This window comes from Canis aureus, chromosome 13, assembly GCF_053574225.1.
Source record: "Canis aureus isolate CA01 chromosome 13, VMU_Caureus_v.1.0, whole genome shotgun sequence".
Classification (NCBI taxonomy): Eukaryota; Metazoa; Chordata; class Mammalia; order Carnivora; family Canidae; genus Canis; species Canis aureus.
The window spans coordinates 13,052,380-13,064,117 of record NC_135623.1 but is presented as its reverse complement, the minus strand read 5'-3'; the positions used below and the strand labels follow the sequence as shown (position 1 = coordinate 13,064,117).

Genomic DNA, 11,738 nt, shown 5'->3' with positions numbered 1-11,738 from the left:
TAAAAAGATTTTATTTATGAGAGACAAGAGAGAGAGAGGCAGAGACACAGGCAGAGGGAGAAGTAGGCTCCCTGCGGGGGGCCCAATGTGGACTCGATTCCTGAACCCTGGGGTCACGACCCGAGCCAAAGGCAGCCGCCTAACTGCTGAGCCACCAAGGCGTCCCCCTTGCACTGCTTTTCTTATCCTCAGTGGTCAATTCCAACCATCTTCTCCCTCTCTCCCCCCAGAAGGGATATGGGAAAGCAAGAGGGGAGAAATATGTCACCCTCCTTCCCAGTTCTCTCTGTGTGGCAAAGGCTGCCCACCTGGGACACCGTTTAGAGGGCTCCGGGGGAGGGGCGAAGCCCTCACCTTGGACCCAAGGCTCCTGATCAAAGAGCTCTGACAAGAGGTACCGTTCATGTAAACTCCCCGCTGAGAGGCCCGGGAGGGACAACTGCAGCAGGGGGCTTCCCGGGGGAGTGGGGGGGGGGGGGGGGGAGGCGTGCAGCCTGAACATGAGGCTCCTCAACGTCAGACAGGCAATGACCTAAGAATGAGCACCTGATCCGGATGGCAAACCCTGCCTTCAGGCCTGGAGATTTATTGAAACACTACATACATATTAAAACATCTTTATATACATTTTCCCCTTTCCAAGATTACAAATATACAAATCCAAAGCATCTTGTGTATTAGAAACAATTGTAGAGAACCTACACCCTAACTGCAGCAATTACACTGGCGTTCTCCGTCTGCCAATAAAAAGCTGGCATGATTCGCCCAATTTCTCAAGTCCAGCTCCTGACGGCGAAACCACAGGATTCACATGGAACGTGTTTCCAAAGCAGCAGTGACACTCCATTTGGGGCGTGGGGGGATGGAATCGGTCTAGAATTCTGAAAGCTTCATGATTGTTCGGAGAAAACTGGGACTGAGGGCAATTCTCTTCAACAATGTTTTGATCATCAAGAAGATGTGGTCTTCTTTCTAAATAAGTCACGAAGTATTGTGCTCGGACTGGTCAGGGCAATAGACCCAGGTGAATGCAATAAATAATGGTTATATTTCTGTCAGGAGGAGAAGGGAGTCCTTGAGCAACACTGCTGCACAGTGAGAATTTAGTTCCAGAAGAGAGCTCTCCCTGCGCCATGGAATATGTACTTTGGACAGGCACCGGTGGGTGTCTTTATCCTCATCGTCCAGAAAATCCGGGCCACAGTCTTTCTGCCTTGAGTACCAATGTAAGCCCTTACTCTCAGGGAAGCAAAGGTCAACCGGCAAGCTGCGGCTGCCTTGGGAAGAGGCAAACAGGGAAACAGAAGGGGCAAGACAAGTATAACGGCCTGTCTCTTGGTTCCGAGGTCCTCCAAGACGCTCTCTTCCACGGAATCCAGGTCACCGTGGGGCACATCTTCGGGTGTGAAGGATTCATCCCGGTATCGACATCCCTTGGGTTCTCTCATTTCCATAACACCACACTTTTTCCTCCTCCTCCTCCAACCACCCCTTTCAAAAAAAGTCTATCAACCCAGGAGCCTGCTAGGATAAAATGTCAAATATATAACGGAGGACGTGAGCCTTCACTCAAGCATCTGTGCATTGATTTTGTAAACGCTGCAGAATTAAGGTTAGTGGCCAACCTGGGAAATAATACTAGGAAAGGAAAAAGATGTCCAGAGCCATGCAGTGGGAAGAGCTGGATGGAATCTCTGTCCGTAACCTTAATGCACGGACTATAAAGGAAGGGGAGGAGGGGAGATCAATCATCCCCACAGGCATCGATTCCAGCCTTCAACACCACAAACTTCTCAAAGTAGTCTCAACAGGTGCCAGCACCTTTGACGATGTTAACTTTCCAAGTATCTGAAGATGCTTTGCTTCAATCCTGAAGTGCTATCATCTGTCTTGAGGCGCTTAGGTGAAGGGGATGTCTTTAAAGATGGACCCCTTCTTCTTACCTGGAGAGCAGAGAAAGAGTCAGGACCAGCTCAAGACTCCCACACAAGTACTTAGGTTCAGTTAGCTCTTAAGGCACTCATAGTCAAATCACGGACATTTAGGAAAAAAAGAAATACGAACTTTTTAGGAAGCTTTCAACGCTGATGACCTCCTGGGGGTAGCAGTCCTCTGATATTTTATTGGGGAGTGCAAGAGTGAACACCACACCCTAAGCCTTTAAGCCAGAATCATCTATCTATCTATCTATCTATCTATCTATCTATCTATCTATCTATCTAATTTTTTAAAGATTTTATTTATTTATTCATGAGAGACACAGAGAGACAGAGACAGAGGGATAAACAGTCTCCATGAAGGGAACCCGATGTGGGACTTGATCCCAGGATGGCAGGATCACACCCTGAGCCAAAGACACACACTCAATCGCTGAGCCACCCAGGCGTCCCTAATTTTTTTTTTTTTGAAAATCAATCCATCAATCTTGCTGGGGACGGCCACATCAGTTCTCAAATTCCCTACCTGAGGTTTAGACGGTTCCTTCGCTGCCTCAGCCTTGACAGGAGAAAGTGTATGAAAGACAAAGTTTCTTAAATTTCGAGGTGCATTGGGGTTCGGGTCAGAGAGGGCAGCCAGTTTCTGAAGCACAGCTTTGGGCTGGTTTAGCAGGGAGCCTGTTTTCAGCTGAAGAGAGAAGAGTCATCAAATCCCAAGTGCCAAGGGAAGAATGAGAAGTCCGTCCCTCCCTGGCACCCCCAGATCCTGAGGGGACATATTCCTGCCCCACTCAAGCAGAAAGCAATAGCAGGTGCCCTTGACACCTACTGTCTCCTGTAGCCGCCTCCTCCCCCTAACGACAAAGTAACTCCTCCCTTAGCCTGACCTGGGCCGATGTAACATCGCAGATCCTGACATCAGGCTATCCATGTCCCCAACCAACCTGGTGGGCACTCTCTGGCCTGATGGCTTCAAAGGGATTTCTGAGTAAAGACTTTGGTTCTTGAATAACCACGGTGCGATTGGCTGAAAAGACAATAAAGGGAGGTTTGTTCTGGGCAGAGCTGGATAGAATTACCTTTAAATCTAAACAAGCTAAGAAGCCTCTAACTAAACCAATAAACTAAGGCTTAATAACCCGGATTATTTTATCATGGTGACTTGAAACTATAGTAAGGAGTGGCAGGAAGATAGACAACCAGCTTGATTGTTGACCGTTAACAGTAATAAGCAAAAGCAAGCGTGGTAGGCTGAACACAGATGGTGTCTAAGAGCCCCATTCTGGAATTAGCGCCGGGTTCAATATCCAGCTCTAACACAGTCTTGGGCAACCAAATAAAGAAGCTAAAATTCCTACTCTGAGTTGCCTTAGAACCATCTACGTCTACTCACAAGTACAACGTCCACTGCCCAAAAGTCTAAGATCCAAGAACACTGTCCTTTCCCATCTCGGAGGGTCCTCTTTAGCACAATGTGAGACCAAGGCCCCGGCCTACAGGGCAACAGTCCCTGAGGCTGGAGTCACTTCCGAGGCTCCTGCATGAACCATCCAGGGGACTGGGCCTGGAGGAGGACGAGAGCTCACCATTATTCTGTAGTGCTTTGGCTGTAACTTTCTTGGCCAGCATCATAAACTGACTGTCTTCCCCGATGTCTTCTTCTTCAGCTGCAATTTTCCCCTGCTCTGCCTGAAAATAAAAATCAGACCGCATTAACATCAGTCTACTGCGCCCCCAAACGGTTAGCATGGCCTGGGTTGTAAAGCTAAGGTACCTGGGATAGCCTTGGTTTTCCCTTCTGCAACCTTTGTTGCTACAGACCAAAAAAAAGGATCTTGGACAAACAAACGTGAATGGAACTGCCCATCGTAATCTTCTCAGAACACAAAAGAAAATTCAAGGATTAAAAGGGACAGCAATATGCTGCCCAGGATCTTGAAACTATCCTGACAGGGGAGGTGAGTGGGTCCCCTCCTCCTCAGCAGCCAGGAACACAACAGAGGACTTCCTACCTGGTCCCGAAGCCACTGTTCTCGTTCAATTCGCTCCTTCCTCCAACGGGCTTCCGTCTCATCAAACTGCTCTTCCATCTGATCATCATCAGAGTCTCTGTGGAACAAGTCCATCTGGGAAGCATCATCTAAAGCAAAGAGTCAAGGCCATGAGCATTCTGCAGTCTCCCAGGAGAAGGCGCTCGGACAGATGCAAGGGACTCATCATTCATCACACACTGACACAAGCTTTTCCGTTCACTAACAGAAAGTCAGTTACAGCCAGGTCCTCCTCAGTAGCCTGCTGCGGTTTGGATTTCCACTCGTCGTCTTAGACGGGACACACACGTACACCATACCATCTGTTTCTGAAAGCAATGACCAAGATACCTATGTTTTTCCATCGGAATTTCCTCATTCGGCCAGGACCGTCACTATGCAGATCTCCATCGGCAAGGTACCTCTCTTGGTATAAACGTAGCTGTCGCTTATCATCATCCAACATCGTTTTCCTGCAGGAAAGATACAGGGTTCAAAGCCAGGACCACTCTGGCTGGTTGTGGAAACGTCCCATCACTCAGAAGGGCCTGCTGGGATACTGACATGTGTATTTTCTTGATTTGATTCTGTAGCTCCTCATCAGAAGGGAGTACTTCATCAATTTCGTCCTGTTCATATTCGTCGATATCTTCCCCATCATACTCATCTTCACTTCCCACATCACTCCCCGACACCTCTGCCTCATCCTCCAGGTACTTCTTCAATCTCCTAGGAAGGAATTTTGAAGATTAGAAACGCAACAATGAATACAGACACAGACTATGGATGCAGTGAGAAAAGCAGAACACGGAGCCACTTAAATTTTAATGATACACTTCAGTAATACTTAAAGTCTATCATTTAATACACACCGTATGCCAATACCTATGCTTCCCAGGCTTCATGGCATTATCTCAGGAGGGAGGACTATTATTTCCCTTCAATTTACAGTTGAATGACAGAGACTCAGAGAGTAAATAAATGACCCAAAAATCACACAGCTAGGAGGTCGATTAGGTTCTCTAAAGCCAGAACTCTCAATCTCCTCTACATCTGGGACATACCTGCTGGAAGGTTCAGATTATTTTGTTCCATATTTAAGCTCACCAGGATCGGGAGACAGGTGAGAGATGGTATGGTAATAGAAGGTAATAGCCTGGGATTTCTTAGCAGCTGCCAAGTCTTGACCCTCAAGTTAGAGGCACACCTGAGGCTCAGAGTAACTGGTAGGTAAAACCACTACTTCCTAAGTTTTTGTGACCTCAGTTCCTACTGAGAACAAATCTGCTGTCACTTTGGGTTCAAAGTCCTGTCATCTATCATCACAAGTGGCAAAAGTTTGATGGCTTTCTGAAGGATGATTTTTATCAAAGACTTACATTATTTTTTAAAAAGCTGAGTTCCTCTAAATGCTAGGGATCCCAGGGAGTTCCTTCGAGGGCTAAAAGCCACTGAATTCTCTAATCTTCTCATTTACCCACTTGGAACAGCACAACTTTTAGCTGTCATTCTTTCTAAGATTTCTTTTGGACAAAGGATTCTCCAGTTAAGTAAGGTTTAAGAACCACTACCTTAGAAAAATCTATAGATGACCCCAAGCTGTAAGAGACAGTTAATTTGACAGGTGACAAATTAGAACCCCAAACTGATCTTAATAGAATGGAATGACAGGCTAGAAATAATAATATAAAGCTAATAGAGATCAATATGATATCCTATATGTGAATTCCAGAAGTCATCCGTGTACAATATAATAATGAATGCCTATTAAAATGGTCTTTATGAAACTTTTAATATCATGGGAAAATCATTATGGATATTCCAAGTGGGAAAAAAGCAAGACACAAAAATATATATACGAAAAAAAATTGCACAGATCTCAACTCTATGAAAACATATGCATAAAAGTGGTTATGGAGCAATCTACCATCCAAAGTTTCATTAGATACTTGGATGGTGAACACAGATGACTTTTTATTTGTAGCTTTGTCTTCTTTTAAATATTCTAAAATAAGTGGTTTACTTTCATGAGCAGAACAAAACATTAAAAAGGAACAAACAGGAGGTCATCTGCCTAAGACTAGGATGAGGAAAACCTGAAATGACAGTAATCCATAGGAAAAAAGACCCCATTCCTTAAAAAAGGAATTTTCATTGTCTACTAACTCCTCAAAATCTACAGCGACTCAGCTCTTAGGATCCCTGGTTACTTGACGAGTAGTATGCATCCAGAACAAGGACGTGGTTGTACCACCATATACAGCGGGAGGTGGACCACACCTGAGGATGAAGAGAATATCCGGTACGTGAGGAGTCAGGAAGCAACGCCGTGTGAGAAATAGCTGAAGGAACCGAGATATTTAGTACAGAACTCACCTAAGGAGTATATAATCATTTTTGAACACTCAAGAGATACCACGTGAAGGGGTGTATTGGATCTGTGTTGACCACGAAAAGCAAAGAACTGGCAGACTGAGGTAAACGGTGGCAAGCTACAACTCAACTGTGAGAACTTTCTCCAGCAATGGGAGGAATGGACATAACACCTACATTTGCCTTCTCAATTTCTCGGACTGCTTCAGGACCTCTTCCTCGTCATCATCTTCAGGGTCTTCCAATGCCAGATCTTCGTTATCAGAGTTACTGGGTTCATCCTGAAAAATCAGGGAGTATCACACACAAAGTTAAGCTGAACAAAACGTGTCCTCAACTAAGACAGGATTTATGAACTTCTGCCCAAACATCTCAATCTAGGAAATGGCTTCTGATAACATGCCAAACTCAGAATCCTCGCCCACTCAGATTCCACTCAGATTAGGAAAAAGACAAGACGGCAGCAGCAGTACCTGGAGTTCAGTTAGGATTACTTTGTTCCCTTCAAGACTCACCTCATCACTATCCAACTCGTTATCGTTTGGGACAAGCCGAAAGTCTCCAAATTCCTCCTCTTCACCTTCTTCTTCCCTAAAGTACAAATCAAACCAATAGGTTGCTGAAACAAACTACGGGGAGTCAGCCAACTTACAAATTGAAAATATTTTACTAGCACCAACCATCTCTTCAAGAGATAGGAAACAAGAGACCTTGCCTTTAGAAAAAAATAGTGATAAAATATACATAACACAATCATGTTGTGCAGCCAACCTCCAGAACTCTTCTCATCTTGCAAAACTTTTTATTTATTATTTATTTTTTTAAGGCAGGGAGGGGCAGAGAGAGCATCTTAAGTAGGCTCCATGCCCAGTGTGGAGCCCAACATAGGGCTTGATCTCACAACCCTGAAATCATGACTTGAGCTGAAATCAAGAGTCAGACACTTAACTGACTGAGCCACCCAGGTGCCCCAAAACTCTATACCCTTTATTTTTTATTTTTAAAAATATTTTATTTATTTATTCATGAGGGACACACAGAAAGAGAGAGAGAGAGGCAGAGACACAGGCAGAGGGAGAAGGAGGCTCCACGCAGGGAGCCCGATGCAGGACCCGATCCCGGGTCTCCAGGATCACACCCTGGGCCGAAGCTGGCGCTAAATCGCTGGGCCACCGGGGCTGCCCAACTCTGTACCCTTTAACCAACAATTCCCCACTTTTCCTTCCCCTCAGCTCCTGACAACTACCCTTCTACTTTCTCTATGAATTTGACTACTCTCAGTACCTCATCTAAGTAGAATCCTACAGTATTTGTATTTTGAGGACTGGCTTATTTCACCAAGCATAATGTCCTCAATGCTCATCCATGTTGTTGCATGTGTCAGAATTTTGTTCCTTTCTAAGGCTGAATAATCCATTTGTGTGTGTGTGTCCACCATATTTTGTTTATCTACTTGGGATGCTTCCACCTTTTGATTATTATGAATCATGCTACTATGAACATGGGTTTACAAATACCTGAAACTCTGTTATCACTTCTTTTGTGAATACACTTGAATCATATCATATTGTTTTTAATTTTTTGAGGAATTGCCATTTCGATTTCTAGAGAAGCTTCCCACCAACAGTGGATAAGGGTTCCAATTTCTCCATATCCTCACAAAAACTTATTATTTTGTGTTTTTGTGGGTTTTTAAAAATTTTTTATAGTAGCCATCCTAATGGGTATGAGGTAGTATCTTACTGTGGTTTTGATTTGCATTTCTCTTGAACACTTTCATGTGCTTATTCTCTCCCTTAAAATAGAGAGAGAGAGAGAGAAATGTGTTTAATGGTGAAGCTTAGCACACTTTTAGCACCATATACGGCCTGAAGTTGAAGCAGCAGGGACAGGTAGGCGACTCCCATTAAGTCTCACATGGCAAAGAGGATGAGGAAGGCAACCAGCACACAGAAGAGCCCCGTGTCCTCAGGTCAAAGCCCAGAACGGCAGAGAAGAGCTGCTGCTTGAGAGACAGGTTCCTGGCACAGCCAATGATCAGGATGCCAAACACTGTTCCAATGCCAGCCCCTGAACCAGCCACACCAATAAATGGGGCTGCTATGGCAATATCCCAGGAGACGACACTGGTCTGGAACTCCATCGGGCTACCTGGAGTTGGGGAGCTGCTCTAGGATGGCTGTGTAGATGGGATCGCTGGCCTACTCAAGGAGGCAGACACAGGCCTGATTGGGCCCCTGGTACAACCTGAGATCAGAGCCAGAGGAATGAGCAGTGCCCAGTGGGCTGCACTGTCTGCCTCCCAGCTTTAGCTCTAGGTCTCTATTCTTGGCTTTTTTTCCTTTTTCTAAAAGAATTTATTTATTTGAGAGAGAGAGAGAGAAAGCACGAGTGGGGGCAGAGGCAGAGGGAGCAGCCTCCCCACTGAGCAGGGAGCCCGACGTGGGGCTCGATCTCAGGACCCTGGGATCATGACGGACCCAAAGTCAGACACTTAACCGACTGAGCCACCCAGGCTCCCCATCTTCTTTCTTTCTTTAACCCTGTTTTCCACCGACTAAAGGAAAGCATTATAATTTCCTTACTTTGCAAACAAGACTCCAACGTATCGCAAGACTCCCAGACAGGATATGAAGCCCTTAAAATGGCTCATTATTGTGGACCTCAGGATTTTATCAGAAGACGAGGCCTTCCTAAGTTCCCTTCAATCACTGAGACTTACCTGTCTGTGGGGAAAGATCCCGAGCAAAGAGCAAGTGCTTCTTCCATGGGATCACCCAAGCTGCTCTCTTTCTCCGGCTTATTTAACTCTGATGGAGCCAGAGTGGAGGCATCTATATCACAACAAAGAAAAAGATTTGTCACCAAGAAATAACAGCTTTATTCTCTCTCCCCAGCCATCTATAGACACTCCAGCTCAATACAGTTCTAAGGTAAGCTTGCCAAAAAGAGCTTACCATCCATTCATTCAACAAATCCTTATTTAGTGCTTACTATGTGCCAGGCACCAGGGATACAGTAGTGAGCAAAACAAAAATCCCAGCTCCCACAGAGCTGACATTCTAGCCATCAGGGAGACAGGAACATGCAGATGGAAATAAGTAGGCATTTATAGGAAGTTTACTATTACAAGAGCACTCTTCTAAGCTCTGCATACATATTAACCATAAATGAGAAATCGCATGGCAAAAACTGAAGCTTAGGTTGACATTTTACCACCTTAAGAAAGCAAAGGCTCTAAACATCAGGAAGCTAAGAATTCAACCTACACACAAGAATATGTCACACCCTTGTTTTCTGTGAACTTTTCACCCAAGGGTAACAGGCTTCTTCTCAAGGACACTGACAAGATATATGGTTGTGGCGAGCCTGACACTCTCTGTTGGCTATTTACCCTGAGAAGTGAATTTTCCTGAACAAAGATTCAGAAGTTCCTCCAGGTTTTCTTTCTTGTCGTTCTTCCTGGACAGAGTCTTTTCAGTTTGAGATGTGAACTTTCCAGTACATAGATCCAGTAGCTCATCCATGTTAGCATCCATGGCATTCTCATCCATACTGGCCAATGGCAATCCAGGCTTCAAAGCTTGGTACTGATTTCTGTGGTTTCTAACATTTAAGAACCTACAAATGCAATGAAGAATATAAGAAATTCTCTAGGAGAAACAACAAAATAGCGGCTAAAACATTTTAAAGAGTTTTGTTTTCTTTTTTTTTTTTTAAAGAAAGAGTGGGGGAAGGGGCAGAGGGAGGAGAGAGAAAATCTTAGGCAGGCTCCACACCCAAGACAGAGCCGAAGGCAGGGCTCGATCTCATGACCCTAACATTATGACCTGAGCCAAAATCAAGAGTTGGACATTTAATTGACTGAGCCACCCAGGCACTCTGGTATTTCTAATAAAACCAAACTTAAAAGCTGAATCTCAGGGGCACCTGGGTGGTTCAGTTGGTGAGGCATCTGCCTTCAGCTCAGGTCACGATCTTGGAGTCCTGGGATTGGGCTACTTGCTTGGAGGGGAGTCTGCTTCTCCTTCTCCCTCTGCCCCTCCCCACTGCTCATATTCTCTCCCTCTCTCAAATAAATAAATAAAATCTTAAAAAAAAAAAAAAAGGCTGAATCTCAAACCAGCAAAGGATCCAAACTGCAGCCTTGTGATAATCTAAAGAGGGAGGGAGTTTAATAAAAGAATAAGTGCTATTTGAAAGGTAAAGGGTAGAGGATCATTTCTGCTTTCAGACAGTGTCAGTGTTATGGCCGTGCAACGTGCCACGGGTCTGTCAATCCCCAATCCACACAACAAGCCTAACACAGCAGGACAGGTCATCCAATGCCCTTACACGAGCTGTGCATTTCAAGTAAAGCAGAGATCAAAGGATCAGAATGCCAGGAAAGACTATTTACGTTTTACTTTCTGGAGAGCTTTTGTTCAAACTTGCAGAATGTAATCCTAATGGTCTGTACACCTTCTCTTTCTCAGAAGAGAGAGCACAGATGGAGTAACAGAAGCTCACTTTATTTTTAAACAAAATTAAGCAGTACCCAGCACCATCCCACCCACAGAAACATAAAACTACCTACCCATCTGCATCCAACAGTTGGCTCTGAGTGTCATCTTCTAAACAGAACTGGAAGTCTCCTGCTCCTAGGAAAAGTGTCTTAGGCTCTGGGGAGGCGTTATACAGATCCTGGGAATCCTCTATGGGAAGTGAAGGCTCAGACAGCTTTCCTGAACTCTGGCACCAAAACAAAACCAAACAAAAACAAAACATTTTATAATTGTCATTCACTGTCATGACAACAACAGAAGTTGCTATTTCCAAGATTTTATCTACTCTCAGGCAATTGCAGCTGAGGAGGACAATGCATAGCCAAGAGAAGGATAAAGAAAAATATCTTCAGGAAAGTAAGAACACTGGATGAGGCTTGTTTTTAATACACAAAGGGGGTGGTTTCTTAAAACCGAGCACACATAACGTGGTGGGAGTTGGTTGGCTCAGACGCATTTTATTTAGCAGTGTGGGAAGTAAAAGGGGGAGGAGATTAAAAGACCATTACCATCTTACCTTCGAAGCTGAGCTGACCAAACTGGCTCGAAATAGCCCAGGGGAGGGAGATCTGAATCCTCCCGCTACAGGGAAAAAACCGGTCCCACGGCCTGTCTGTCTGTTGCAAGGCTGATAGGATGGAATCGTGGAGCCAATCAGCTCAAAGCTGCTATTGTGGCTGCTTTCCTTTGTTAACAACGAGCATGAATCATCTTCATCTAAAGAAAGAGAAATAACTTTTAAGTGTATGATTCCAGAAATAAGGTGGATCTGTTTAGGAAAAAGAATTGAGAATTCAACTATCAGGTAACATTCATAGGCAAACCCCTCAAGTTATGTGTCTAAAACATGAAGT

At 44.7% G+C, this 11,738-nt stretch overlaps 1 protein-coding gene and 1 pseudogene across 1 annotated transcript in view; both read right to left on the bottom strand.

The window, feature by feature from the left end:
• Positions 1-550: 550 nt before the first annotated feature.
• Positions 551-11,738, bottom strand: part of CLSPN (claspin) — a 30,209-nt gene continuing 19,021 nt past the window's right edge. Inside the window, exons 13-25 of the mRNA XM_077844784.1 lie at positions 11,402-11,601; positions 10,917-11,071; positions 9,735-9,961; positions 9,063-9,174; positions 6,856-6,931; positions 6,518-6,621; positions 4,532-4,696; positions 4,319-4,440; positions 3,950-4,077; positions 3,524-3,626; positions 2,882-2,964; positions 2,464-2,625; positions 551-1,943 (exon numbers count right to left, since the gene is read on the bottom strand). Of these exons, the coding sequence (XP_077700910.1) occupies positions 1,833-1,943; positions 2,464-2,625; positions 2,882-2,964; positions 3,524-3,626; positions 3,950-4,077; positions 4,319-4,440; positions 4,532-4,696; positions 6,518-6,621; positions 6,856-6,931; positions 9,063-9,174; positions 9,735-9,961; positions 10,917-11,071; positions 11,402-11,601 (1,748 nt within the window). The 3' untranslated portion in view covers positions 551-1,832. The remainder of the gene's footprint in view (positions 1,944-2,463; positions 2,626-2,881; positions 2,965-3,523; positions 3,627-3,949; positions 4,078-4,318; positions 4,441-4,531; positions 4,697-6,517; positions 6,622-6,855; positions 6,932-9,062; positions 9,175-9,734; positions 9,962-10,916; positions 11,072-11,401; positions 11,602-11,738) is intronic.
• LOC144282683 (ATP synthase F(0) complex subunit C1, mitochondrial pseudogene) lies at positions 7,571-8,993 on the bottom strand (annotated as a pseudogene).